Source organism: Bubalus kerabau, chromosome 22 (assembly GCF_029407905.1).
Source record: "Bubalus kerabau isolate K-KA32 ecotype Philippines breed swamp buffalo chromosome 22, PCC_UOA_SB_1v2, whole genome shotgun sequence".
NCBI lineage: Eukaryota > Metazoa > Chordata > Mammalia > Artiodactyla > Bovidae > Bubalus > Bubalus kerabau.
Window position 1 is genome coordinate 20,560,687 of NC_073645.1, and position 27,481 is coordinate 20,588,167.

A 27,481-nucleotide genomic window follows, 5' to 3' on the forward strand; every position below is an offset into this window, starting at 1 on the left:
CTACAATTCAGAACACAGCCTCAGCCCTTTCCACAAAACCATGGTTCATACATATTTCCAAACTCCCTGGTTGTCCTTCTGTGTACATAATCTAGTTGGTCCATTTCCTCCTAAACAGGTGTCATCCAGAATGAAACACCATTCTAGGTAGAGTAGAGTGAAATTACAATATTTCACAACTGGGGAGCTATCTTTTTATTAATGTAGCTTAGTTTTGTAATAGCTTTCAATGGCAAGATCATACTATTGGCTCCTTATCAATCAAGTAGTCAACCTTAACCTACATTTCATCTTTACAAGTGAATGCCACACCGGATTTCTAATCTGTTGCACAAACTGAGTTGCTTTTACAACATCAGAATAGAATGTAGGATCATCCCCACTGAACTAGATCAAGATAATTTTGAATGATTCTTCTGCCACTCAAGTGGTGCTAGTGGTAAAGAACCCACCTGCCAGTGTAGACATAGATATATGGGTTTGATCCCTGGGTCAGGAAGACCCTCTGGAGGAGGACATGGCAACCCACTCCAGTATTGTTGCCTAGAAAAATCTCATGGACAGGGGAGCCTGGAGGGCTACAGTGCATAGGGTTGCAAAGAGTGGGACACGACTGAAATATCTTAGCATACACGCACTCAATGTAATAACTATCTAGCCACCTATAAATGTTATCCATCTATTAATATAAATCCATATTAGTTTGCTAGCGTTGCCATAACAAAATAACACAGACTAGGTGGCTTTGCCAACAAAGGTCCGTCTAGTCAAGATTATGGTTTTTCCTGTGGTCATGTATGGATGTGAGAGTTGGACTGTGAAGAAGGCTGAGCGCCAAAGAATTGATGCTTTTGAACTGTGGTGTTGGAAAAGACTCTTGAGAGTCCCTTGGACTGCAAGGAGATCCAACCAGTCCATTCTGAAGGAGATCAGCCCTGGGATTTCTTTGGAAGGAATGATGCTAAAGCTGAAACTCCAGTACGTTGGCCACCTCATGCGAAGAGCTGACTCATTGAAAAGACTTTGATGCTGGGAGGGATTGGAGGCAGGAGGAGAAGGGGACAACAGAGGATGAGATGGCTGGATGGGATGAGATGGCTGGATGGCATCACTGACTCGATGGACGTGAGTCCCAGTGAACTCAGGGATTTGGTGATGGACAGGGAGGCCTGGCGTGCTGCGATTCATGGGGTCGCAAAGAGTCGGACACGACTGAGCGACTGAACTGAACTGAACTGAACTGAGGTGGCTTAAACAAGAGAAATCTATTTCTTCACAGTTCTGGAGGCTAGTCCAAAATCAATATATCAGCAGGTCTGCTTTCTGGAAAGGAAATCTAAGACCAGAGTCTGGTACTCCACTAGATAATCCTTTAAAGAGGGCCATTAATGGACAGCCTAATCTAATTACCTTCTCTGGTTCAGCTGACATCAGTCACTTTGGAGAGGACATCTGAACTATATCAAGGAGAGTTTTAGAGAGAAAGATTATTCTGGAACCTGGGGCATTTCTACTAGAATGTTTCCATAGTCAGAGTGCATGACTTTGGACATGAAGGTGCTGAATCAAGGGCCTGCTGAGCAGTGAGTTTTATGGAAACTGGAGGGAAAAGAGCTACAAGGTTATCAAAAGGCAAGTTCAGTTACTTCCCAATTTTACTTAGGACATGAGTAGTGGCAAATGAAATAGAGACACTGACAATTACCCCGAGTGTCCATAGCATGGGCTTCCCTGGTGGCTCAGTGGTAAAGAATCTGCCTGGGCAGGAGGTGAGGATTCAGTAACTGGTCCAGGAAGTTCCCTTGGAGAAGGAAATAACAACCCACTCCAGGATTCTTGCTGGGACAATCCCATGGACAGAGGAGCCTTCCGGGCTATAGTCCATGGGGTCACAAAGAGTCGAACACGACTTAGCAACTGAGTTTGAGCTTTTTTTGAGCTTTTTGTGCATAGCATAGATTGGCCATGCCTGTCTTCACTACTCTGGTCTGTAATTAGTCAGGTGGGCAGCAACGACTTGGTATTCTGCCCAGGGACTTGAAGACCCCTGTCTCTATAGACATGATGAATAGAAAGCAATTGCTAAGCTTTCTCACTGTAACCCTCTTTAAAAAAATACACACAAATATGAATAATAAATAAGTATATTTATTATACTTAACCCACTCCTGTGTTCTTGCCTGGAGAATCCCAGGGACGGGGGGAGCCTGGTGGGCTGCCCTCTATGGGGTCGCACAGAGTCGGACACGACTGAAGCGACTTAGCAGCAGCATATTTATTATACTTAAATCATAAGTATACTTATTATTGTGTGTACTATTAGAGCAACTACACATAAATACAAAAGAATTAAGTAGGTAGCAATAAAGAGTAAGAGTAAACAAATACCTATTTGTATAATAATTAGCTCCATTACTTACTGATTCTTAACTATTCCTTCTTAGATTAAATCCATTAATTTAAGAGGCAAAAGCCTACTTTCCAGGTAGATTTACAGCTCTAGTGCCTGAAGCTGTAGGGTAACATAATGTTATTAACCCCTCTGGCCGGGTGTTTGCTTGTTTTCCCTTCCTGTTGATTTGAGCAAGCACTCAAAAGATGGGGAGTAGAGACTAGAGGGTCTGCAGAGGACATTCAGCCCAGCTCCTACATCCAATGCTTGAATTGCTTTCTTACAACCAAATGCCTATTTCAAACTAATGAAACTGGCACCTGAGAGTTCATCTTTGCAAGAGCTGCCTCTTCTACGAGGAAGCACTCTGGTCTTCAATTTCCTCAAGGAAGAAATTGTCAAGGGAGAAAAGCACCATTTTTCATTCCCTGCTCTAACTTGTACTGCCTTAGTCACCACTACATGGTTAGTATGTGCTGACATGACATGTGCATACCTGGGTGGGGAGAGAGCTGTGTGACCCCATTCTTCTTTTTTCCTTTTTGCCTCATTAATAGATGCTTTTTAGCCACTTCACCAACTGACACCAAGTCTTGCCTCTGGTCTCTAATCAAAACCTTAGCAGGGTTTTATATAAACTGAAATTTACATTCAGCCATCACCATAGCAACCACCACAGAGAATTAAATACAACTTTTCCCACTCTGATATCATCTACTTTTTTTAAGAGCTGTTTTTCTTTTCAGTTGCAAATCCAAGCTATTCAGAAGATAACCATTAAAAATCTATTTTGAAAACTGCATTTAACAAGATTGTAACAAGGTTCTAAAAACAGGCATTTGAAGTGGATTTTAGACACTTAGCACCATACACTTTCTCCCTCAACTGGTGGCTGTACATTGCTGAAGTCTCAAGGGTTTGCCTCTGCACTGAGAACTGTTAAAATCAAAACAAGGCTTCACTTATAATTGTGACAACCATCTCATAAAAAGTGCCCCAAGATGATGACCCTGAGCTAAGGCAGAAAATTCTGCTAATTTCAAAATGGATTTGCATCATGTTGAAAAAAAATTTTGTTTTTTACTAAAACAAGGTTTTGGTTTGAATATTCAATGTGCAGTCAGCAAATCTGAAATTTTCAGGATTCACCTGTTGACTGAAGAGGAGATATTCAGTTGTGGGTGTGGCTCATGGCCATGTGGAAATATGCAAAGGTAATGGAGAGTAAACTAGAGATAAAAAAGGGTAAATATCCCCACCCAAGGGGTCTACTTTTTTCTTAGTTTAGAGTACAGTGCCACAAGAGCCCTGAGTATTTGCAGCTGTTGGAAATATATTTCATATTTAGACAAAGGTAAGAAAAGATATCTTTCTAAATTTTACTGAGACAAAAAAATCTACTTATGACACTAACCTCAATAACAAATTAATACACACCCATCTCATCACTTGCTCTCATTCCCTTGCTACTTAAAGTCCCAGAAATTGGCAACTCAGATGAACTGAAAATTTAGACAACAAAATTGTCATTTTTCATAAGCCAAATAATTTGGTCTTGCTTATTTCCTGAAAACCAAACTATAATGTGATACTCCAATTGTTCATTTATTCATTTATCAAACATTTATCAAATATTTAGATGCTACCATATGCTGAGAACTACATCTCACAAAGATGAGTGAAACTTCATCCAAGACCTTGAGAGCTTTACTTTTATAATTCTATAGGATGGCAGATGTTTTACACCAAAATGCCAGTGAAATCTTAACACCTTTTCTCTCAGTGAATTCTCTCAAGGTTCTATCTGTACAAAGGAGGTGATGCCCATCACTTGGCTGTACCCATGATCTCAGTATGGACACCAGAGACTAGACCAATGGCTCAGCTTTACTACTGAGACCTAGTAGAGCTCACCAGAGGACATTCATTTTGAAGTTTCTGAAAATGTCCTGACTTGTTCCCAGTGCAACTCTGCTACTCAGGAAATATGGATGAATTCTACCCTAAATGATAAATGATAAGGAAGCCTCCCCAAACACTTCTAACAGTCAGGTGCTGTGGGAATCAAGGCAGCTTTTGAAGGTATTCAGCCATCCTTTTCCACTTAAGTGTTGACATAGCTAGTTAGGCAACATAAGCAAAAGGTAGGGGTATTTACAGATAAGGGCCAAAATATCTTACATGCCCAGAAGTGAGAAATCTTACATATTAAGAGAGTGTCATCTCACTTAATAAATGTGGAGAGTGCAAGACCAGGAATGGGATGCTGGTTTCACATTAAGTGCCAACTCCAGTGGATGGGGTTGGATGTCCAGACCCCTGAGTGAGACCAATGCTGAAGCCAATCCCAGATCACTGAGAAAAGATGGCTTGATCTATGAAGCCCGATCTGGGAGCAGCCAGGCAGTACTATACAATATATGCTCCTCTACAAGACCATGGTGTGGGGAGCCTGGGCAGTGCTGGAGGAGGAGTGAGGAGATACGCCACTGAGTTACCTAGGGCAGTGTAGAGGAATAATCAAAAAGAAGGCCCCCCAAATGCACTCAAATACCAATGAACTGGTGTCAACGATATTAAGAAAAAAGGTTGAGGCAGAATCAGCAGAATTTAAGACAGAATGCGTACCTTCCAACTGACCAGAAAAGATGGACCAACTGAACACATTCCATATTAGAAAAAAATGGACCAAGAAGGGTAAGAAATGTAAAACATAAATATGATCACAGAATTCAGAGGTCAGAACATTTGAGATGACACCCTTTGATATGCCAGTTGCCAATTAATAAGACAGGGTGAGGATAAAGTTCAAATCCTTTTCTAACAGTTGAAGAGCCTATCCAATACATGCATTGCAACCAACAGAGGGGTTCTTGGGTTTTCATTTGTTTTCGCTTTTTTAAAGATAAGTAGGAAGATTTCAATCTCCCCCAACACAGCCTCCTAGTAATAAAACAGACGTGTGGCTTTTGAGGTCAAAAGAAGCAAAGAATGTTATTTTGAGTATCTTAAGGCTGTAGATTTACTGCTTTTGAAAAATATAAATAAATAGATCCACAAAAGCCACAAAATTCAGCTTGAGTTATTTATGTCTTGATTTTTTTTCAGAGTTTCTTATGACTGATGTTGAATCTAAAATAATCCCAGCATGGTTTTTGGGTGGTCATTCAGTGGTCATCAAACTCAAGATGCACAAGCCTATCACTGGTGTGAATTAAGCAAAGAGAGAGCACCTCAAGTTTCCCCTTTCTGTTACAGTCCTGGGAGGAGCAGAGGAAGCCTGGCTGTGGTTTGGCAAGAAGAGATGCTGACCAGCCTCACCTGCTACAGTCCTGGGGGCCATTTCCAAAGCTATATCAACAGCAAACTATGGGCCTCACACGCCTGGTGATAGGAACGACTCTATCTCTTCCTTTGTGTTGACAAGGGAACTGTCATACCCAACATGCTTTCTGGGGATGAAAATATTATTGAACATTTATTATGTGCCAGCCACTGAGCCAGATACTGGGACTACTCAGCTGGATTCATTTTGTTTTGCAGCTCCCTTTCTTAGCTCATGGACAGCTGTTCTCTAATAGATCTTCTTGTTTCAATCCTAAAGGATCTCACAGTCTTTGGATCATAAAGATTGAAACATAATACAATAGTTACTCTAGAACAAAGAGAAAGGTCAATAACAGGAGAATGCCTAATGCGACAAGAATGAGTCCCCAAAAATGGCTTTCTAAATCTCCATGTCTAAGTTTGGACATCTTAGAATCTTCAAGGAATCATTCAGGACATGTCACAAAAAGTTAACACATATGGAATTCATTTTTTCCCAGTAACAAGGTTAACAAAAAGCTCCCAAATTTATTGGGGTTTTTTTGGCCATGAACCGTGTGACTTGACGAATCTTAGTTCCCTGACCAGGGATTGAACCCAGGGCCATGGCAGTGAAAGCACTGAATCCTAACCACCAAACCACCAGCGAACTCCCCCAAATTTGTTCTTTATTGAGCTGCAGTCCTGTAATGAATAAAGAGAAACTGGAAAAGTATGTATACATCTCTGATCTTTTTAGGCTGATTTCAGAAGGACCAACAAGCCATAAGAGAATATAAAGCAAGATAGAGAATTGTGCTCAGGGTACAGGGAAGGGTCCCTGAGCAGCTGGGGTCTATAGGCCCCACCAATGGACACATGAACCCCAAGAGCTCCATGTTTACCTGTTTTAAACACTGTGGGTATACACAGGTTTTGTTCAGAGAACAAAAAGTTTCTGCTGTGAACAACAACAAATCTAATACTGCAGTAAAATTATAGAAGTCAGCAGGGGGACAGATGGTACAGAGCTTTGAACCCTTCATATTAAGAAGTCTAGACTTTATCCTGTAGTCAATGGTTCCCCATCTGGATTTAGGAAAGTCTTCTTGCAGTTTAGTGGAGGATGGGCTGGAGAGGTATGAAATGGAAACATGAAGATCAATTAAAAGACAGTTGTCCATGAGGTCAGATAAAAAGCAAGCTGCAAAACAATGTATATAATAATCTACTTTGTTTAAAAAAAAAGAATTTATGTGTATAAATGTTATAAACTCACAAGAAAGGATCAATTAATTGAAAGAAATCAAGAATAATATGTATACAGTGATTCTATTTATAGAGAAAAAAGTCTGTGTGGATTTTATAAATTTATAAGGATGATCTGGAAAGATACACCAAACTGTTTATGGTCTTTCCCTCTAAGAGAATGAGGATTTGGGGAAGCAGACAAATATTTCCACTTTTTCCTCTACAGATTTCTAATGGTTAAAAATTTTTTTATAACAAGCATGTATTACCTTTATAATTTTTGAGATTTCTAAAACTTAAAAAAAAATTTTTAATTACCATAAAATAAAAGAAACAGTTTCTTCGACAAGAAATGATCAGGGCTTAAAACCAAACCAGTCGTCATGAAGATAGAAAGAGGGGAACAAACTCATCAGACAAATGCTGATCAAAGAGCAGATATGAACCGGGGGAAGGAGGAGACTGTGGGGGAGTGGGGGGCCGGTGTTTCCATCCTCTGCTCTTGTGAGGTGGGCATTTTCACCGCATTTTACAGATAATGAAATGGAGTCTCGGAGAATCTTGCCCCCGACCCCAGAACTGGATACCAAAGCCAGGACTAGAACCCTGGCCCTCCTGCCTCCAGGTCTTGGACTTAACTGCCTTGGCCAACTGGTTTCTTTCTCTTCAGGGCCCTCTTCTGTGCTCAAGTTCTGATCCCAGGCAGCAGAAGGAAACAGGGAGCCAGTTCTGACAACACAGGTGGGACAAGCAGAGAACGGCAAAGCCAGAACCTGTCCCCATCCCCCACGGTGGGCAGGAGTCCCAGACGCTGAAACTGCCCACATACCAGCTTCGTTCACGAGGATTTTTGAGAGCACAGCCTGTGTTTCCTACAGAATCTGTAATGCCTCCAGAGCATCTAATAGAGTGCCAAGTCCTCACTGCATTCACTGAGTGGGTGTTTAATAAATATATATTAATGGAAGGGCAGCAAGATCACCTGAAGCAAATATGAAACTGCATTTGATTCCTTATTTAGAGCATGAGTGTTCTGAAAGCATTTTTTTTTTCTGAACAATTCAGGATGTAGGCAGTCAATGCACATTTGTGATGGATAATGACTGTGACCCTAACTGAGAGAGTAATTTAATCCCTCTGTCAAAGCGGCTTCAGTTGCAAAGTAACTATAATATCTGTCCTCCAAGACTTCAACCAAGCAGCCAACCAACTCAGTAGCATTTACTAAGATCTCCGTGTTCCCACACTGTGCTAGGCACAGTGGAGAACCCCATGGAATAATACACAGGCCCCACTCCTACAGAAATTAAACTCCTACCTGGGGAACCCATTCGAAATTCAGGAAACGACTAGATAAATGAATATTACCTGTGGATGTCCTGCAAATGAGTCCTAAAGTCCAGAGAGAGGAGAAACCATGGATATCAGAGTCTAAAGGAGATGGACATGGGTGCTCAGTTGCTCACTCGTGTCTGACTCTATGATCCCATGGACTGTAGCCCACCAGGCTCCTCTATCCATGAAACTTTCCAGGCAAGAATACTGGAGTGGGTTGCCATGCTCTCCTCCAGGGGATCTGCCCGACTCAGGGATAGAACCCAGTCTCCTGCATTGCAGGTGGATTCTTTTCAGGGAAGCCAGTGGAGTACAGGATAGAGAGAAAAACCAGGGCTTTCCTTAGCCTCTTAGAAGCATAATAGCATTTCACAGTATCCATTAAAACACCCACAGCTCTCAGGTAATTCACCCTCTGTATGGTAGGCTGCTTGGTCACAACTATTTAATGCTCTCACCACCCTTGGTTTCCCTGATAGCTCAGATGGTAAAGAATCTGCCTGCAATGTGGGAGACCTGGGTTCAACCCCTGGATCAGGAAGATCTCTGGAGAAGAGAATGGCAATCCAATCCAGTATTCTTGCCTGGAGAATTCCATGGACAGGAGTCTGGCGGGGTACTGTCTATGGGGTTGCAAAGAGTCGGACACGATTGAGTGACTAACACTACTAACCCTTGGTTATGTACAGATTTAGGGACAAACAACCCCACCCCACCCCAACACACCATGGTGTTTCCCTTGTTTATTCAATAGGCTATCCTAGGTCTCTGCTCCTTCGAGCCAACCATCACTCCCCACCCACCGGAGATGAGGCCTTGCACACACACACCGCCTGAGCTCTCTAGGGTATGTACCACTGATAGTAAAGGGGGGCTGATGATAAGAATCAAAGGTCAAGAATAAGATGTCAGAGGAACTTAGCATTTGATGCTATCTCAAGAAAATACTCACACGAGCCTTTGGAAATTGACTGTAATATTTCATCAGAAAATCTGCATGTAACCTGGGTTCCATTTCTCATTTCAGTAGTATCTGTTTACATTTAGCTCTACACCCAACCTCTCCCGTGAAGGATACAAGAGCCTTCTGCTCACTCTCTGGCCTCCAGCCATGCCCACAGAGCCTCCAGACTGAACTTACTGAAAATCAATCCAGATCATGTCAAATTCGACTTTTAGCTCTTCAAGGTCTCCCCATGGCCTTCAGAAAGTAGTCTAAGCTGTTTAGAGAATTATGGGGCTTTTCAGGATCTGGTCTACCCTCCAGCTTTCCCTAGAAAGATCTAGACCAGTGGTTCTCAAACTTTACTGTCCATCGGAATCATACTGAGTACTTGGATGTATTGGAAATACATATGTATTTCCAAATCGAAATACATATTTCCAATCCATTCCACACAAACATTCTGGTTCCTTGAGTACCAGGTAGGGCTCAGGAACATAAACATTTACCAAAAATGTAGGGTTCAAATACATGGGGAATGTGAATATTTACAAAAATATGAGTTTCAAAAATATTTGGTTCTCCAACAAACCCCAAAATATATGGTTCTCACACGGGTATTTTCAGCATCACACTTTGAGGACACCTGATAGAGACACTGTAAAAATGGAACTAGAAACAAGTAGTTTTTGAGACGTCATTGAATGTAGTGGTTAAGTCTAGGGGTGTTGGAGCAAAAACAAAGTTTTCACGTGCCATTGGGAAAGTAACTTTATGTTTCTGTGCCTCAGATGTGATAATGGAGATGATAAGAGTGTCTACATGATAGGTGAAGATTCAGTGAGATAATCATTATAAACGATCAGCACAGCATCTCACACTGTAAACACGATACAACTGGAGGAAGCTGTAGGAAAAAAGTAAAAAACACCACCACCCAGGTTTTTAATTGACAGTGTCTTTGGGCTGAAAGGGATTTGAGGGACTCCTTCTTTAGCACCATTGGCAGACGTTTGGATAAACATCTTTATCTGGGGTTTTGAGGTGACCACATGCTCAGTATGGATTAGCACGGTAGCATGACTGCTCTAAGATTTAGTCTTTAGCCTGAAGGCTTCTGACAACAGGACTTCTGGCCACCACCTTCTGAGGAAGCGGGCTCCATTGCTTAGCCACTTCAGGTGTTGACATTCTTCCTTAAATCTAGTAGAATTCTGCTTTTCGGTTACCACTGCCCATGAATTCTCACCTAACCTTTGAAGCACCATTAAATAACACCATTCTTATTTCCACAGACCAGTCCTTCAAATGTTTGAAGGTAATTTTCTTGTCTTCCCTTGATATTTTCTTCTTAGGAAGACAATCAAGTATACTGGATGAAACTCCAAGTTCAGAGTTAGAGGCCTGGGCTTTTGTCTCCACCCAGCTGAGCATCCTTGGGCAAGTCCTTTGACAAAAGTGAGCCTCCCTTTTACTCTAGCCCCAAATTCTATAATTCTATAACACCCTCAGTTAGTTCCTCTGTTTCCTTAGGCACAGGCATGTTTCCAGATCCCTCATTGAGACACCTGTCTTTAAATAAAAAACAAAAAACAAACTTTTCATTTTGTATTGGAGTATAGCCAACTAGTGGCTTCCCTGGTAGCTCAGTGGTACGGAATCTGTCTGCCGGTGCGGAAGATGCAGGTTCGATCCCTGGGTTGGGAAGAACCCCTGGAGAAGGGCATAGCAACCCACTCCAGTATTTTGCCTGGGAAATCCCATAGACAGAGAAGCCTGGAGGGTCACAGTCCATGGGGTCACAAAGAATCAGACACAACTTAGCAACTAAACAACAATAGCCAATTAACAATGTTGTGATAGTCAGGTGGACAGCAAAAAGACAGCCATACATACATCATTCTCCCCCAAACTCCACTTCCATCCAGGCTACGTGGCAACTGTCTTTTGCATCGATTGATAAGGACAGAATATCAGATCCTCTTCAGGAAAATTCCCTATCCCTCCACTCTCACCAGTGGTTTGAGTGGAAGCTACCAAGTTTTTTAGAAATCCCACTCCCCGGGCTATCAAATGGGCCATTCATAGTCCTTGGCCTAGAGTTAGGCACCTGAGCCAAGTTCAACTAGTTAGATCCTACCCGGGATGTTTAAATCGTGGACCTGAGAGAATAAGTGTCAATTCCTCTCTGGAGCTGGAACTGGGAGGACTGAGGAGTGGCAGTTCCTAGGAGCTTTAATTATCCTTCTTGGAGATGCCTCATCAGAGAATGATTCTAGTTTGCAGAGAGACACAGAGAGAGAGAGGTGGAGAGGTAACTCTGGAGTTCAAATCTTTAGTTCCACATTATCTCCGAGGACTAACACTCCTGCCCTTCCCATAGCTTAAGTAATTCCTCTTGGGCCCAGGTCAGGGCTCTCTCCTTACAAGCAAAAAAAGTCCAGAGTAATACACTCAGCTTTCTAAGTGGGCCCCCAAAAGAGACAGCTTTGGCTTATAGGTCTCCTCATCCCCCTAACCTAACTTTCCCCTCCCTCACCTTCTGCCAACAGCTACTCCAGATGGGTAGCTACAGTCTGGGTGTAATACAAGAAGGGCCGTCATTTCTTCCAGCCTGGCTGTTGTTCAGAAGGGAAGCTCAAGACTGCATCTTAGAGCAGGTGTGCCACCTTGCTGATTCATACTGAGCATGTGGTTACCTCAAATCCCCACCTCTTCTTCATGTAAACCATGGAAGCCAGGATTTTTCCTCCACCATGCTTTAATTCTATAGTTCAGTTTTGTTTGGGGGTGGGAGACGAGGTTTGAGACCTAATTGCAAATAAACACCTAGCCTTGTAAAATGTTGTGTGTTGGATTGGAGCCAGGTTCCTGCTTGTCAAGATTGTTTTGACTCAAGGTTCCATCATCAGTGGCAAAGCTTCCCAAATGGTCACTCCCAGTTGGAGGCAACAGTGCTCTGTTGACCATGCGTAGCTTGCCTTCAACTAAAACCACCAGACCTCACATGCACAACTCTTACATATATATTCCTTCATCCTGCTCTTGTACAACTGCTTAATTATTTTCTTGAATGCTGAATAGGATTTTATATTGATTCTTATTCATTTTCAACTTATCTTTAGCCTGTCCTTCCAACCAACTCACATTTAGGTAAACAAGAATGTAAAAGTTCCAAATTGTGGGAACATAGTAATAAATACCTCTCAACGTCACTGCTGTCTATAAACTTAAAGAAATGATCAAAACACTCATTTTAAAATTAAGTAAAACTATGTAAAATTTTAGACAGTCCTAATCACTACTTGGAGAACATGAAAGCCCTGCCTGAAAGCCATGGTTAATTTCGGCAATACATTACCATTAGATAAGCAGGTGTATAATATTTGCCATATCTACAGCCATGGCTTTCTTCTTTTTTCCAAGATGGATGCTCAGGAAACTCATTCTTTCCTTAATGGATGAGAGTAAGGAACTATGGAAAGGGCCCTTAGAAAACCACTGATCCCCTTTATTATTCATAGGGAGCTCCCTGACTTCTGCTTCATAACACTGTACCCTCTTGGCATTAAGTAATTAAAAGAACAACTGGCTGTCTAGTCGTCCTCTACCTCCAGGACACATAAACTCTTGAAGAGCAGGACTTGAGTATGACTTTTCCATCAGGTCTTCCTAGTACCTTGCAGAGTGCCACCCCCATGGCAGTCATTCCATTAGCTCAACAAATATTTGTTACTAGAAACATAAATTAACACGCTCATCTCTGCCATTAACTGTGTAACCCTGGGCAGTTCTTCTATCTCTCAGAGTCCTACTTTGTTCCTTTCAAACTAGAGAGACTGAGCCAGATGATCCCACAGTTGCCTTTTCTCATGTTAATATTCTATATTTCCATCTTGTTGTCTGCACGGCTCCCTGTCCCTCTTTTGCCAATAGAGACTCTAAAGCTAGACTGTTTCCAGAGGATGGGCAAGTTTTAATCAAATGAACACCCTGTACCATGGAAGAGATTGGAGTGAAACAATGTCAAAGGATTTCTATAGTCTACAGGACTCTGATTTCAAAATGAAAATAAACATTTAGGCTGCCCAACTACTGTACGATTATTTCAACATTACATTTTGCCTGAAAACTTCTCCTATAAAAATGCTTTATAATCAGAGCTGGAGACCTTCTCTAACAACAAACCAAGGCTTTAAGAGATGATATTCAGACAGTTTTAGAAAATGAAAAGGGGGGCTCTGTTTTAGAAAAAGTAACAGGCTGACTCTAAGCAAATGGGTCATAGGGTCCCTGGAAAGAAAACCAAGAATGACTTCTTGACTTTAGAGAAGCCCTTTTGGCCTAAGTCATTTTGTGATCTCAGCCTGGCCGCAGTGCTTGCCCTTGAAAAGTAATCTATGATCTTTCTGTTTTCCTTTTTCTTTTTTGGCTGTGCCATGTGGCTTATGGGATCTTAGTTTCCCAACCGGAGACTGAACTCCAGGCCCCAGCAATGAAAGCAGAACCACTGGACTGCCAGGTAATTTCCAGTAATCTATGATCTTAAGGAAACAAAGAGAAGGCAGTCAAACAATAGTGCAGTGATAAAGCTGAGTCCTAGTTCCTCCTCAAGGGCTATACATAATAACATATCTTTGAGTTCTACAGGAACTAAGGCCCCAACCCAGGTTGGGAATGATGAAGCTGACCCTCCTGAATTCAATCAACTAAAGCTTGGACTCTGTCCACCTTTGCCCCAATTCCATGCTGATCTCCTCTGCTCCAGCCCTTTCATGAATATGCATGTATTCTAAGTTTCCCCAGTTTTGCTGTTCAGGGAGACACTGCTTCCGGAAAGATCCCCACAGTTCTCCTTACTTGCTACAAGCAATAATAAATTGTTCTCTTGATCTTTGGCTACTGCTGCTGCTAAATCGCTTCAGTCGTGTCTGACTCTGTGCGACCCCATGGACGGCAGCCCACCAGGCTCCCCTGTCCCTGGGATTCTCCAGGCAAGAATCCTGGAGTGGGTTGCCATTTCCTTCTCCAATGTATGAAAGTGAAAAGTGAAAGTGAAGTCGCTCAGTCGTGTCCAACTCGTATCGACCCCATGAACTGTATCCTGCCAGGCTCCTCCATCCATGGATTTTCCAGGCAAGAGTACTGGAGTGGGTTGCCATTGCCTAGGTTGTGTCTTTTGGCTCAACACCAACCAAGAATCCAGTTTTCTTTTCAGGTTACAACTCCACTTGTGATGCTAAATACCATATCCTGCAACAAAAAATGTTTCCCCACATTTCACACACTCAAAAAAAAAAAAAAGTCAACAGCTAACACTGATATTCTATCTGCTAGTCTTGATGAATGTCAATTCCACTGCATGCTTTAACTTTAGCTACAGCTTCAAACATTAGCCGATATATATAAAAGGAAACTTGTTTTAGTCCAGTTTAAAAGTAGAGCATTTTTATTTCATCATCAGCTTCCCCTCTATTTCCTGTGTTATCAGATGTTAGAGAGCGAGCCAGCAATCTGTTTATGAAACTGGCAACTTGGCAGACAAAATACGCACGTTCAACCAGCATTCTTTTAAATGAAAGGCTAGTATGGGTCTAATCTTGAAAGAGTGACAAGGAAGCTACACAAATGCAGAAGGTACAAACCCAGGGGGGGAAAAAAATCAAGGAATTCCCAAAACCACTAAGCCAGTTCTAGAGGTTTCTTCTGAACACTTCAGATTTCTTCACTTCAATGCTCTCCTTCAAAAGGACGCACTCAATTTCTGCTACTAATGATCCATGCACACCCCCATGGAGTTAACAGTTCAAGTTACTAGCTGGCCTCTATAATAGCATACCTGGTTCCTTTCTGGGATAGGCTGTCATATCTGGTATACGTTTAAGTATTCAGTTCAGTTCAGTTCAGTTGCTCAGTCGTATCCAACTCTTTGTGACCCCATGAATCGCAGCATGCCAGGCCTCCCTGTCCATCACCAACTCCCGGAGTTCACCCAGACTCACGTCCATCGAGTCAGTGATGCCATCCAGCCATCCATCCTCTGTCGTCCCCTTCTCCTCCTGCCCCCAATCCCTCCCAGCACCAGAGTCTTTTCCAATGAGTCAACTCTTCGCATGAGGTGGCCAAAGTACTGGAGCTTAGTTTAGCATCCAGTACTAAGCTTTAGCATCATTCCTTCCAAAGAAATCCCAGGGCTGATCTCCTTCAGAATGGACTGGTTGGACATCCTTGCAGTCCAAGGGACTCTCAAGAGTCTTCTCCAACACCACAGTTCAAAAGCATCAATTTTTCAGCGCTCAGCCTTCTTCACAGTCCAACCCTCACATCCATACATGACCACTGGAAAAACCATAGCCTTGACTAGACGGACCTTTGCTGGTAAAGTAATGTCTCTGCTTTTGAATATGCTATCTAGGTTGTATGGAGACAGCAAACAAAGATGCACTCAGTAGATGCTGTCTTGCTCTGAATCAGTTTGACAAGTTTCTGTTCAGACACATCCTAACTATGTGACCACAGACAAATCTGCTCCATGGAAACAGCTGATGATCCACACAGCACCAGCAGCACAGGCTCCTTAAGAAGGATGCTCACAGGAAGGATATCTTTTTCTCCAACTAGGACCTTCAAAATGGGCTCAAGAATAAGGAAAATGGCAACAATCCATGGATGCACCCACCGAGCCACTCATCCATCCACTACCATTTACTGAGCACACAACATCTGTCAGTGGAGACAAGTATTTTCTTTAAAAACATAAATACAGTGAAAGTAAAACAGTCGCCAAATGGCTTTTTCCCCTAGGGAAAAGGCAACTTTATCAATTATTAATTTTGTTCATTTTTCTGTGTCTTAGAAAATCAACTGACCACTGTTCACATCTAAATTTTACCAAACTGGCTAAATTAGCAAGTTTTCTGCCCAGAAGTCTATATGACAAGGCTGCCATGGTTTCAATAATTTCTCCAATGATAAAAAGTCATTTACAGCATGAATCATCCTATTTCCTCAGCCATCTCAGACACACTCTCAGTCATGTGAATGGCAATGGAAACTAAATTAAAAAACTGTGAAAACATCCTGCAAAAATAGGGAAGTTAACAGAGCCATTCTGTCATGCACATTTGCCCCCATTTCCCTTGCCCCCATTATCTTCCTGTGAGCCACAACCATGTATCTACACATCCACAATAAACAGTATATACAAAGTTTGAAATACATGCATTCTTTCATTCCCACACAGATAATGGCATACTGCTATGTTCTTCTAAGACTGAATTTAGGCTAATGTCCATAAACAGGAAGCTACTTTTATGTCATTTAAAATTCTATTTAAATTCTGTTGGAAAGAATAACTTGTTAGCTGAAATAATATACAATACCTTGATGGGATTTTGAAAAATATTAGATTGAGAACAATGAAATGTAAGATATTTAAAATTACATGTGGTTGGAACCATGGAATTTCATGACTTTAAAGGTCTGAGATGTCAATCTGTGCACCTCCCGGCATTTTAGCAAGGACAAGAACAGGTCCAGGGTGGCCAGGTGACTTGACCACGGTGGCACAGCCAGTTGGTGTCAAAGTCTGTGAAATATACACCCACATTCTCTTACTTCTTGTCACAAAGACTGAAGTAACCTAAGGAGACATCAATCTAAATTCCACAAGAGTCAAATTCCATTTGAGAAGAGTAAAACTATGACTCAGTGATAAGTGGCTGTTCCCTCTTTTCAAGCAGAGCCCACATGGAGTGACTGATGGGACAGTCATTACAGCAATAAACAAACCAGTGTCACTTCCCCTTACCCAGAAGATCAATCTAACGAAGCTGAGAAAAAGGCCAAGGAGTTTGCAGAAAGGAATTTAACCTGAAACTCAACCTACTTGGAGTAGTTGGGTATTAGTCCAACTCCTTCCTCTAGATTCATAAAATCCCCATGACCCCATCAGTTTTCTCTTTTAAAATCTCAAAGAGTAAAAATTAGCATCACAGAAAAATTTAAACACTGGAGAAATGTCTAAAAGAAAAAGTTCAAAATGTCCTCCATCCACCAAAAGGCAACCACTACCAACAATTCCTGTGTGTCCTTGCAGCGAAGAAGTTCATAAACCAGTATAAAATACATAGATACATATACACTGGCATAAATATATATAAATGCTGCTCTATACATACTTGCAAAATTTAGATAGATGAGTAGGTAGACGGGTAGGTAAACAGATAGACAGACGCACCCTGGTTAGTTTCTGCCTTCAGATAGGTTGCCAGGAGTCCAGTCTCACTAGTACATATGATAAACTGGTCATTCCAAGGACAGAAACGCTGTTGTTAATCAAAGTTAATTTTGTCTTACCCAAATGTATACTTGCAGAGCCTGGGAACATAGCCAAATAGCTGACAAAATATAGAAAGAGACAAAGAAAGGGGAGGAATGAGGAAGAAAAGCCAGAAAGAGGAGATGAGAAAGGAAAGAAAACAATGAATAGATGTTCCTTACAGACTAGCATATGACAGATGCTCATTCAATACTTGCTGAATGACTGATTGAATAAATTAATAAAAAAAACAGGACAGTCATTTCTAAAAACATATACGACATTTCATGTATTAAAATAGTAACAGATATGGCCCCCAGTTCTCTAAGAAGCATCTATACTGTCCAATATGATAGCTACTGGCCACATGTGGCTATTGAACAGTTAAAACGTGTGCTCTATACGTAAAACACACACCAGATTTCAAAGATTTAGTATGAGGAAAAGGATAGAAAACATTTCATTAATAATTTTACATTGGTTATAGGTTGAAATTTTAGATATATTGGGCTAAGTAAACCACATTATTGAAATTTACTCGTTTCTTTTTATTCTAGTATTTAATTTTTTTTTTTACTATGGCTACTAGAAAGCTTGAAATTTCACATGTAGCTTGTGTTATACATTTTTTGAATAGTGCTGGTCTAGAACGCAGGGACTATTAAAGCAATGACTATATCTGGCTTCCCTGCTCTGTTTCAGCACCTAGCACAGGGTCTTGAGAATGGAAGGCTCACTGTAATGTCTGGATAAGAAAAGAGTTAGGCCTGGGACGACAAGGCAGGAGGGCTTGACCCGATCCTGCTCTAATGGAACAACAGCTGTGTGAACCTGCCAGGCCTTGTTTTCCTCATCTTTAAAGTGGTGATGATAATACTGTGTGCCTTATAAGAAAATGCAATGCAGGAGACCCAGGTTCGATCCCTGGGTTGGGAATGGAGAAGGAAATGCCAACCCCCTCCAGTATTCTTGCCTGGAGAATCCCATGGACAGAGGAGCCTGGCAGGCTACAGTCCACGCGGTCGAAAAGAGTTGGACACGACTGAGCTACTAACGCTACAAGAAAATAACACTGACCAAATGAGATCATGTTTACAAAAGGGCTTTGAAGGGGTAAGACAGATGTCAGATCGCTCCTCCGTTCTAGTACTCTCCTCTAGCAATAATTGCAGGAGAAGTGAGTTGCAAAAACTACAGAAACAACAGGGTAAGAAACCAACCGAAAAAATTCCTACATCTGATATTTCCATTCTGGCCTGCATTTAGACAATTTATACAAAAACAGGTGCAAACTTGAGATTCTCACACTAGTGGAAACTTCAGCATTCATCACTCTCTTTTCACTGCACCTCAGCAACCACAGTTGACAAAGTGACTTGCAGATATTTTCCTTGAGGGACCACAGAAAGTCTAGCTGGGAGCAGAAGGCTGTCTCTGGGTGGCTTTTGAAGCAGCAGGGTGGACAATTCCACAACACCACCTGGGCCCACAGCTCTGTGGGAAATTCATACAGATCCATGGGTACAAAAATCTATCTTGCACATTAGTCCTCGTTGATTGTTTTTAGGTGTAGCTAGGAGGAAGCATCTCGTTCTATGAGGTGGTCAAGGTACCTGGCAAGGGAAATCCAAACGACCTCTGGACATGTTGCAGCTTTTTAGTGACACTGGGACAGGTTTTACCATCCCAGCTGGGCATCGTCTCTCCAAATCAAAGATTATTTCAAAAGGGAAGACTGTGTGAAGGAAACATATTTCTGCAAGGGTCATTTAAGGGGGAACCTTAAGTGTGAATTAAACCACAGCAGAGAGAGAGCAGAGCCAACAACCCAAGGCCACAAGGCAGGAGGACAGCAGAACAAAAACGGACTATTTCAAGAGGCCCCAGATCAGATTCTCCCCTCAGTCTCTGCAAGGCAGCACAGAAGCCCCAGAAGCCATCACGGACTTACCATCAGCGAGGCCACAGCAAGGACAGCAAGGAGGGTGCAGTCACTTCCCCTTTGCTGGGAGGGTCTGTCTCTCTTCCCCTGTCTAAAAGCTGCCGCCTGTGACGTGGAAGTGAGCTGTGACCTGGCCAGGCTCTAAGCCCCTGGGAACACTGCCCCGTGACCTGCCCTGTGACAGCCCACAAGGCCTAAGTTGTTGCCAGCTCCTCCAACCAGAAAACCAATGGACAGGGCTGCAGGCATGGAACAGAGTCTCCAGAGCATGGCTGCAGAGCATAACCCGCTGTGGAGCCTTTTTGAAATTCATTTTGTCTGACCAACCTCTGAGATTCTTGTTCAGTCAGCCTAGGGTGAGGCGGGGACACCAGCATGTTAAACAAAGTAGGGGGACATTGCCAATATCCAGTCTGACTTGGGATCCTGTGGTCTAGAGAACTCAGGGAAGCCTCATTGTCCTTAATCCTTTCTCTTTCCCAGGCTTTCTTCCTGCTTCTTGTCTCCATGAGGCAGAGGAGGATGAGGGGGGAGAGGCTTAGAAGGAAGCAAGACAAAGCAGAGCATGAGTCTGAAGGCCCTGTGTTTCCATGTGAGCTGCTCCCAGTCATCATGCAAGTTATTGAACCTTGCTGAACCTCAGTTTTCTCACCTGTGAACTGGTGGTAAAACCATCTACCCACTCAGGGTTGTGGTGGGGGATAAATACCCACTCAGGGTTGTGGTGGGGGATAAATACCCACTCAGGGTTGTGGTGGGGGATAAATACCCACTCAGGGTTGTGGTGGGGGATAAATACCCATGAAGTGACCAGTGTATTACACACAGCAACTGTCACAGCGTCACCCTAGTGTTAGCTCTTTCCATGAGGAGAAGGAGTGGTTCAGGGCAGTTCTCCATATGAGTATCTTTGCAAGAGAAACTGCAAACGTAAATCACTGACTTAGGCATAAAGGGAAAGAAAAATAAGTAGATAAATTGCAACAACAAAAAACCAAGTAAGGGGCCATGAATTCAGGTCACATGGGGAGAGTGGGGAGATGCACGGAGCAGGTGAGCACCACCTCTAGGAGCTCTACGGAGACTGGCTAAGAGGAAATCCACAGAGATTGACAAAGATTTAGGCATAAAGCTGTGTGGAGATTTATTGCAACATTATTATTTTTTAAATTGGAAATAGCCTACAGGTGTATTTTTCATTTTCTTTTTTTAAACATTATGATAAACATACATTACAGTTGACCTCTGAACAACATGGGTTTAACTGCACTGACAAGTTATACGCAGATTTCATTTTCAATAAAAATGATCAACTACATGATCCCCTGTTGGTTCAATCCATAAATGCAGAACCACAGATACCAAGGGCCTGTGTGGGACTTGACCATCCATGGATTTTGGTGTCCTACATGGGTCCTGGCAACAATCCCCCACCAATACTAAAGGATGACGCAAAGATTTTTGCCTACATGGGTGGGGGCAGGGGAGTCAGTACCCCTAACCCATATGTTGTTCCAGGGTCAATTGTATTTTATTTCAGAAAAGAAAATGTTCCTTTTAAATCTGGGAGAAGACTTTGGAATCCATCTGATTAGCTAAAAGTATTTGTATCTCAATTGTTTTCCTTTTAAACTCCAGTTTAACAATCAGATTAGAATACTAATATCAACAAAGGAAGGCCAGATGTGGACATATCCCTCTAAATTTTCCCCATGTAAAAAAGGCAAAATTCATTATGATTCTGGGCATGAGAAGCACAAACGGCATGAGAAAAGATAGGGGAGGTAAAGAGAAAATACATATAAGAAAGCAGACAAGATCTCCAACGTAATACTGAATAATACTGGAAGAATTGGTTCAGCGCTTCCCTTCCCCCTCAACACATACACACACAAATATGGACACACTAAATTATGAGAACTTTTGAAATAAAACTCAGTGTTACCCATCAAGACTTCTCCCACACAGACTAACAGAATCTATTTTTACATTCCAATGAGATTTGCAGTAAAGAATAGAGCGCCTGAAAAAAAAAAAATAGAGCGCCTATAAAAAGAGGAAATAATTTCTGTGCTGTACCTTGGTTTTTCTCACTTCCTTATTTTAAAATAATCACCTAACAAATCCAAACAATTCAGAACAATAGTACAGTCTTCTATGCCCTGGGTATATAACCCTGCAAACATTTTGGAACTAAACTGAACAGGTTAAAAGGTTCTGGGTAATTTGCCATGTATTTAGAAAACTCACAATGATATCTGACAGTGCTGGGGTACTGGAAGAAACCTTCCAAATCATCTGGTCCAACCCATCATTTTACAGATGAAGGCCTTGGGAAATAAACTGGCTGTTACAACACACTGAAGACTCTATAATTAAAACATCTGCTCAGTTTTAAGGTGACTGACAAATTTGGAGAGAGGGGGTAGGAAATAAAACCTCCCAAACATTTTTAGTGGCATAGTAATTATGATCAACACGCCTGTTAAATGAAGAAGCAGTAAGGACTGTGATGGAAGTATACCCCCATTCTGATGTCAGGACCATTTACATCTGGAAAACGGAGAGGCTGAAAGCTGTTAGAGCTAACATATTGAATCTGTGAGTCAAGGACCAGGAAGAGAACTCAAGAGCCCTATCCTGAAGTCTACTGGCCTAAGCACCAAACACTGGTCTTTTTTTATATGTAAACACTGGTCCAGGAGTCAACCTTATGAGATAGTGCCTTCATTTCCAGAAAAGTAGATATCTGAGAAAATGATCCAGGCATAACAGAAGTACAAGACAACTGACTTGACAAAGGAAGGGTGACTTAGACCTTAGCTCAGTTTTCAGCAGACCCCTAACCAGCAGCAGCAGCATCACTTGGTTGCTTGTTAGAAATGCAGAATCTTGGGTCCCATCCAGACTCATAGAGTAAGAATCTGTATATTGACAAGAATCCCAGGTCTTCCCGCCCTCATTAAAGTTTGAGAAGTACTTATTTAGATAACACAGCAGCAAGAGAAAGTATAATTAACTACTTGTAACCTCATTCAGGGCTTCCCTGGTGGCTCAGTGGTAAAGAACCTGCCTGCTAATGCAGAAGACGCAGGTTCAATCCTTGGGTTGGGAAGATCCCCTGGAGGCGGGCATGGAAACCCATTCCAGTATTCTTGCCTGGGAAATCCCATGGACAGAAGAACCTAGTGGGTTAAAGTAAATGGGGTGGCAAAAGAGTTAGACACAAACAACAACCACCACAATCGATCCAAGTTTCTGGAATTATTACCTCTATTACCAGTTCTATTCTCTAAAGCTTTTAATCTTTAAGCCTTATTTTAAATTTTAAGTGGTTTAAAATTTAGCCTAAATTTTAAATGGTCTCAATGAATATCTTACTAAATAGTAATATTTGTTGACAAAAATTCAACTAATTATCAAGTTAAGAAGACAAAAAGAATTTTATTTGAGCCATACGGAGGACTATAACCTAGCAAGTAGATTCTCAGAAAGCTCTAAGAACTCTCCTACCTGCTACAAGTCAAAGGCACAGTCACAAACATTTTCGAGACAAAGGACTGTGCATCAAAATGACATGCTGATGTTTTACATAAAGTTCATCAAGGATACATGGTCCAGGCAGGCACAGACAAAGGAAGCAACAAGTCATCATGACCCTGTACAAAGCTGGGAAAGAACACTATTATTTTAAGTTACATTGTTAGTGTCAGAAGAAAGAAAAAATTGATCTTTACGGTCGAGCAGGCACTCCCATTCCTGAGAAACTCAGGCTAACGTGGGTCAATGCGCAATGCGGATGCACACTGTACACGTGGGAGGGGAGGAGAGGTCCAAATACACAGAGAGAGTTTGATGTTTAATTTTTTCTTGCCCTGCCTTAAAATAAAAATTTTATTTCATCACATTTTCTCACAAAAGACCTTAAAATTAAAAAAAATATATATGTATATAAATATTCTTGGAGTTTTACTGTTTTCAAGGGTTACATAGATTATGAATTGAAATCTTTTTCCCTGCTATTTTCTGTTGGGGTTACAGAAGGAATATGACCAATATTTCTTTAGTTGGGAATTAGAAACCCCAGGGAGATCTGGTGAAGGAGGAAGACTGGATTCAGTATAGACATGTTTCCCTAGCAAAAAAACCCCAGAAACTTAAGGTAAGAGAATTTTATGATCAAAGATTGTGAAGGTCACATGGTCTAACCATGGTTCCAAAGATGAATTCCTTTTACACCCTACAGGCAGTCTCTGCTTGCACACTCCTGGTGATGTGGAACTCACCACCTCCAAAGGCCACCCATCCCATCTTTGCAGACTTCAGTTATTAGAAAGATGCCTGAAATGTGTCTCCCTGTAGCTTTTAATAGCGGTACAATCAGTAACCCCACAATTATTGTTTCTACCATTAGTGCATCCCCATTATCAATTTTCCATTATGTCTCCCACTGGAATTGTTTTAACAGAGAAAGTCAAAGAAACAAGTTTCATGTATTTATTTCTCATAGGACTGGGCTAGCTTGTACTAGTGGGGTGTATGAAAATTTTATTTTTGACTTTTATTTTGAACTACCTTAGGAAAACCTCATGTGTACAAGAGGATATTAAAATAAATTATCACAAGTTATACAGACTATAACTAAGGACATACTCATACCAGAAACATAGTATAGGGATAATATGATCCTTAAACACTGTTTTAGCTCTAAGCTTCTGGGGAGTCAAAGCAGGTATGAAGTAGGACAAGATGGTGGTGCTTCAAAAGTATTTGAGACTCTCTGGCCTAAGGGACTCATAGGTTTCAGCCCTGGAAAGTGTCTTAGATCAAGTGTAAGCCCGCCTCTTAAAGAGAAGGAAGTGTTAGTGTCAGATGCTCAGTCGTGTCCGACTCTTTGTGACCCCATGGACTGTAGCCTGCCAGGCTCCTCTGTCCATGAAATTCTCCAAGCAAGAATACTGGAGTGGGTAGCTAATTTCCTTCTCCAGGGGATGTTCCTAACCCAGGGATCAAACTCAGGTCTCCTGCATTGCAGATAGATTCTTTACGGGCTCAGCCACTGGGGAAGTCCCATAAAAAAGGAAACTGAAACCCAAAGAGGCTACATAAATTGCCCAATATTGGGCATCCAGTTAGCATCGGAGCCAGGCAATAGAGTGTCGTCACGCATTTTTGCTACATTAGACTTTAAGTCTTCCGTTTGTTAAGAAAGCTTGTTCAGCACAAAAATCAGAGATACAGCCCCCCATTTCTGGGCCAACTGAGGGTGATGGCCCTGGACATTCCCAAAGCAAACTTAAGCCATTCTAGCCTCCCCACACAGAGACCTCAAATCCCCAAATTCACAAATCTAATATCAGATAAGAAAGTGACATTGGAGGCACAAGCCATCCTGCCTCATACCATTTTCTATGATTCCATTTGTCCCTACATTTCCATTGATTCTGAACCACCCAGATTTTCCACTAAGCAGCTGGTTTTACTCTCCCATTTAAAACATCTCTTTCTGACGAGAGGTTATTTGCTTTCAGAACAGAAATACCACTCTGAAACATGTCATTCCTTCTGAAACACTTGAAGCTAAGGGCTCATAGCACACTGAGCCAGAGTCATTAGTGAAAAGTAAAATATTATAAGCGATCAATTTATCTAGGCATCTGAACATCAGACACTGCCAAACAATAGTCAGAGAATCCCTTTTAGCATCTATTTTTAAAAACAATACCACTGTAGTATTTGAAAGAACAGTCTGTTAGCGCACACGCCATGAGGCCAGTACAGCAAAAACACAGCCATGGTGTGCGGGATGATGGACAGGCGGGTCACAGCAGCCTGCCCACCGGATCATAAGCTCATGCTAAGCAGTGACAGCAGCTCATCCGCTGCAACAGCCAGTTGTATCTGACTTCTCTGTAAGTTTCAGCAGACCCCTCAAACCAATGAAGTACAATCGTGCAAGTATGAATTATACATTTTTTTCTATCTTTGTGCCCTTCTGAAGTAAAGATAAGCAAACTCTGGAAAAATCCAGGTCCCAGGAGTTTCAAGTGAAACCTCTTCTGCACTCACACTTGCCATTTATATTACAGAATGGCCTGGGATCCTACTGTGTTAGGTCACCTGGTCATACTTATTGGTTTGGAGCAGGCCATTCCTGGGATAAAAACATCTAGGAACTCTACTAGCTTTTTAAGGTCACTAAGAATTTGTGAATTCTTGATTCACAAATCAAATGACATGGGGTGGATGAGTCAAAGGTTAATGCCCAAGGCACATCAGGGATAACTGAGCATAGTTACATCACTCCATTATTTTCCAGGTTTCTTTGCTGGCATCAGGTGTATCAGAGCTCAAATAGCAAGAGAATAGAAGATAAACACATAGCTTGCTCATAGCTCACAGTGAAGCAAAAAATAGAAATCAAAAAGAGGAAGAAAAGCTGTGACACGCGTCCATCCCAGAGCACATCTTCCGGTACTGCTAACTGGAACATTTGTCATACTTCCTGGGGCCACTGAAGTCATTAGTCCTGGCAGAGAGGCTCAGAATTCTCCCATTTTAAAAGGAGAAACAAGGCAAAGGACAGAAACTAGGCTGGTGGAAAATAGAGAAGGCATGTGTTTCTCTATAACCATGTTACCCAAAAGTGACACCTTTTCAACCAAAATCTTAAGGTCACCTGATGATAAAAAATGGAAGTGGCTTGCAACAGGAAGGTTGGAAGTCATAGTCCTCACATCCCCACCAAACTAAGTCTCAGACTCACATCCCCACTGCCCTCTAGGCTGGAGTCTCTGTCCAATGTCTTCTGAGGTGTAGACAATTCTAAAAAGAGGGCTTATCCTAGCACAGAACCCAAGGAAAAGTGTCATCTTTCTTTTCTGTGGTCCAGGAGACCTACCCTATTCTACCCTATCCAGGAGACCTAACCTACCCTATTCTGGGATGGGACAATCCCATCCCAGAAATAGGCTGCTCTAAACCAGTAAATACGACTCGGGCTCTTAGCATAGTGAGGTCTAGATTCAGTCTGTAATAGGAATGATGACCATTAACACCACAACGTCTCGCCTGAAATGCCTGAGGCCTGGATGGGTCATTTTTTCCAGGGCTTGCTTATCTGTACTCCAGAAGAGACACTTACCTTCAGAAATGGCCTTCTTCACAGCTGCTACGTAAGTCTCAGGCTCATCGTCACAGGTGAGCTCCTGCCAGTGTGCCCAGTCTGGAAAGAAGTCCAGGAACTCCTCGCTGTCCTGTACCCCGCAGAGCAGCCGCACCACGCGGTGTGGAGGGTGAAAGGCTCTCTGCAGCAGGGGCAGCAAGCTCGGCTGGCAGAAGCACTGCACCAGCTCCGCAGAGAGCAGCACCACAATGCAGCGCACATGGAGAAAGAAGCTCAGGTCCTCGGCGGAGAAGGACGTCTTGGGGCTCAGCCTGTAAGTCAGCGTCTTCTGGCTGCGGACCTGCCGACTGGAAAGGAAAAGGTCCTGGAGGTACTGGCACCACTCCTCAGCATCTCGGCTGTAAACGATGAGGATGTCGCATCCTCCTGGCATCCCTGAGCAAGAAGGAGACACGGAAGCATGTTAACATGCCTGCTCCCACTAGGGCTTCCCATGACCTGCAAGAGTCACCATCCAGACGAGGGGCCTGGAACCCACAATCTCTCACCCTCCACCCCCAGCATACCTGCCCAACTTCTTTCCCACTTACAGCCTGTGTTCCTACCATTCCAGACTCCCTGCCATTGTCCAAACACCCCATGCTGTTTTAGATCTTTGCATATGCCTTGCTTCTGCTGGTATCCTCTCCTGCAAATGGCTGATATAGTATAGGATGACAATGATGAAAGAAACTGCAAGCACTTACTTAGAGCTTACTACATTCCAGCTTATTGCCTAGAAAATTCATTAGATCATCACAGCAACCTTCCAAGGTACCACTACTAGCCAGATTCTAAAGATGAGAAAATTGAGGTATGACAGAATA

General features: G+C 42.2%; 1 protein-coding gene across 1 annotated transcript in view; it reads right to left on the bottom strand.

Annotated features, from left to right (window-relative positions):
* The window catches only part of PIK3AP1 (phosphoinositide-3-kinase adaptor protein 1), a 123,195-nt gene that overhangs the window by 85,534 nt on the left and 10,180 nt on the right, over positions 1-27,481 (bottom strand). Inside the window, exon 2 of the mRNA XM_055560118.1 lies at positions 26,634-27,050. Coding sequence (XP_055416093.1) covers positions 26,634-27,050 — 417 coding nt within the window. The remainder of the gene's footprint in view (positions 1-26,633; positions 27,051-27,481) is intronic.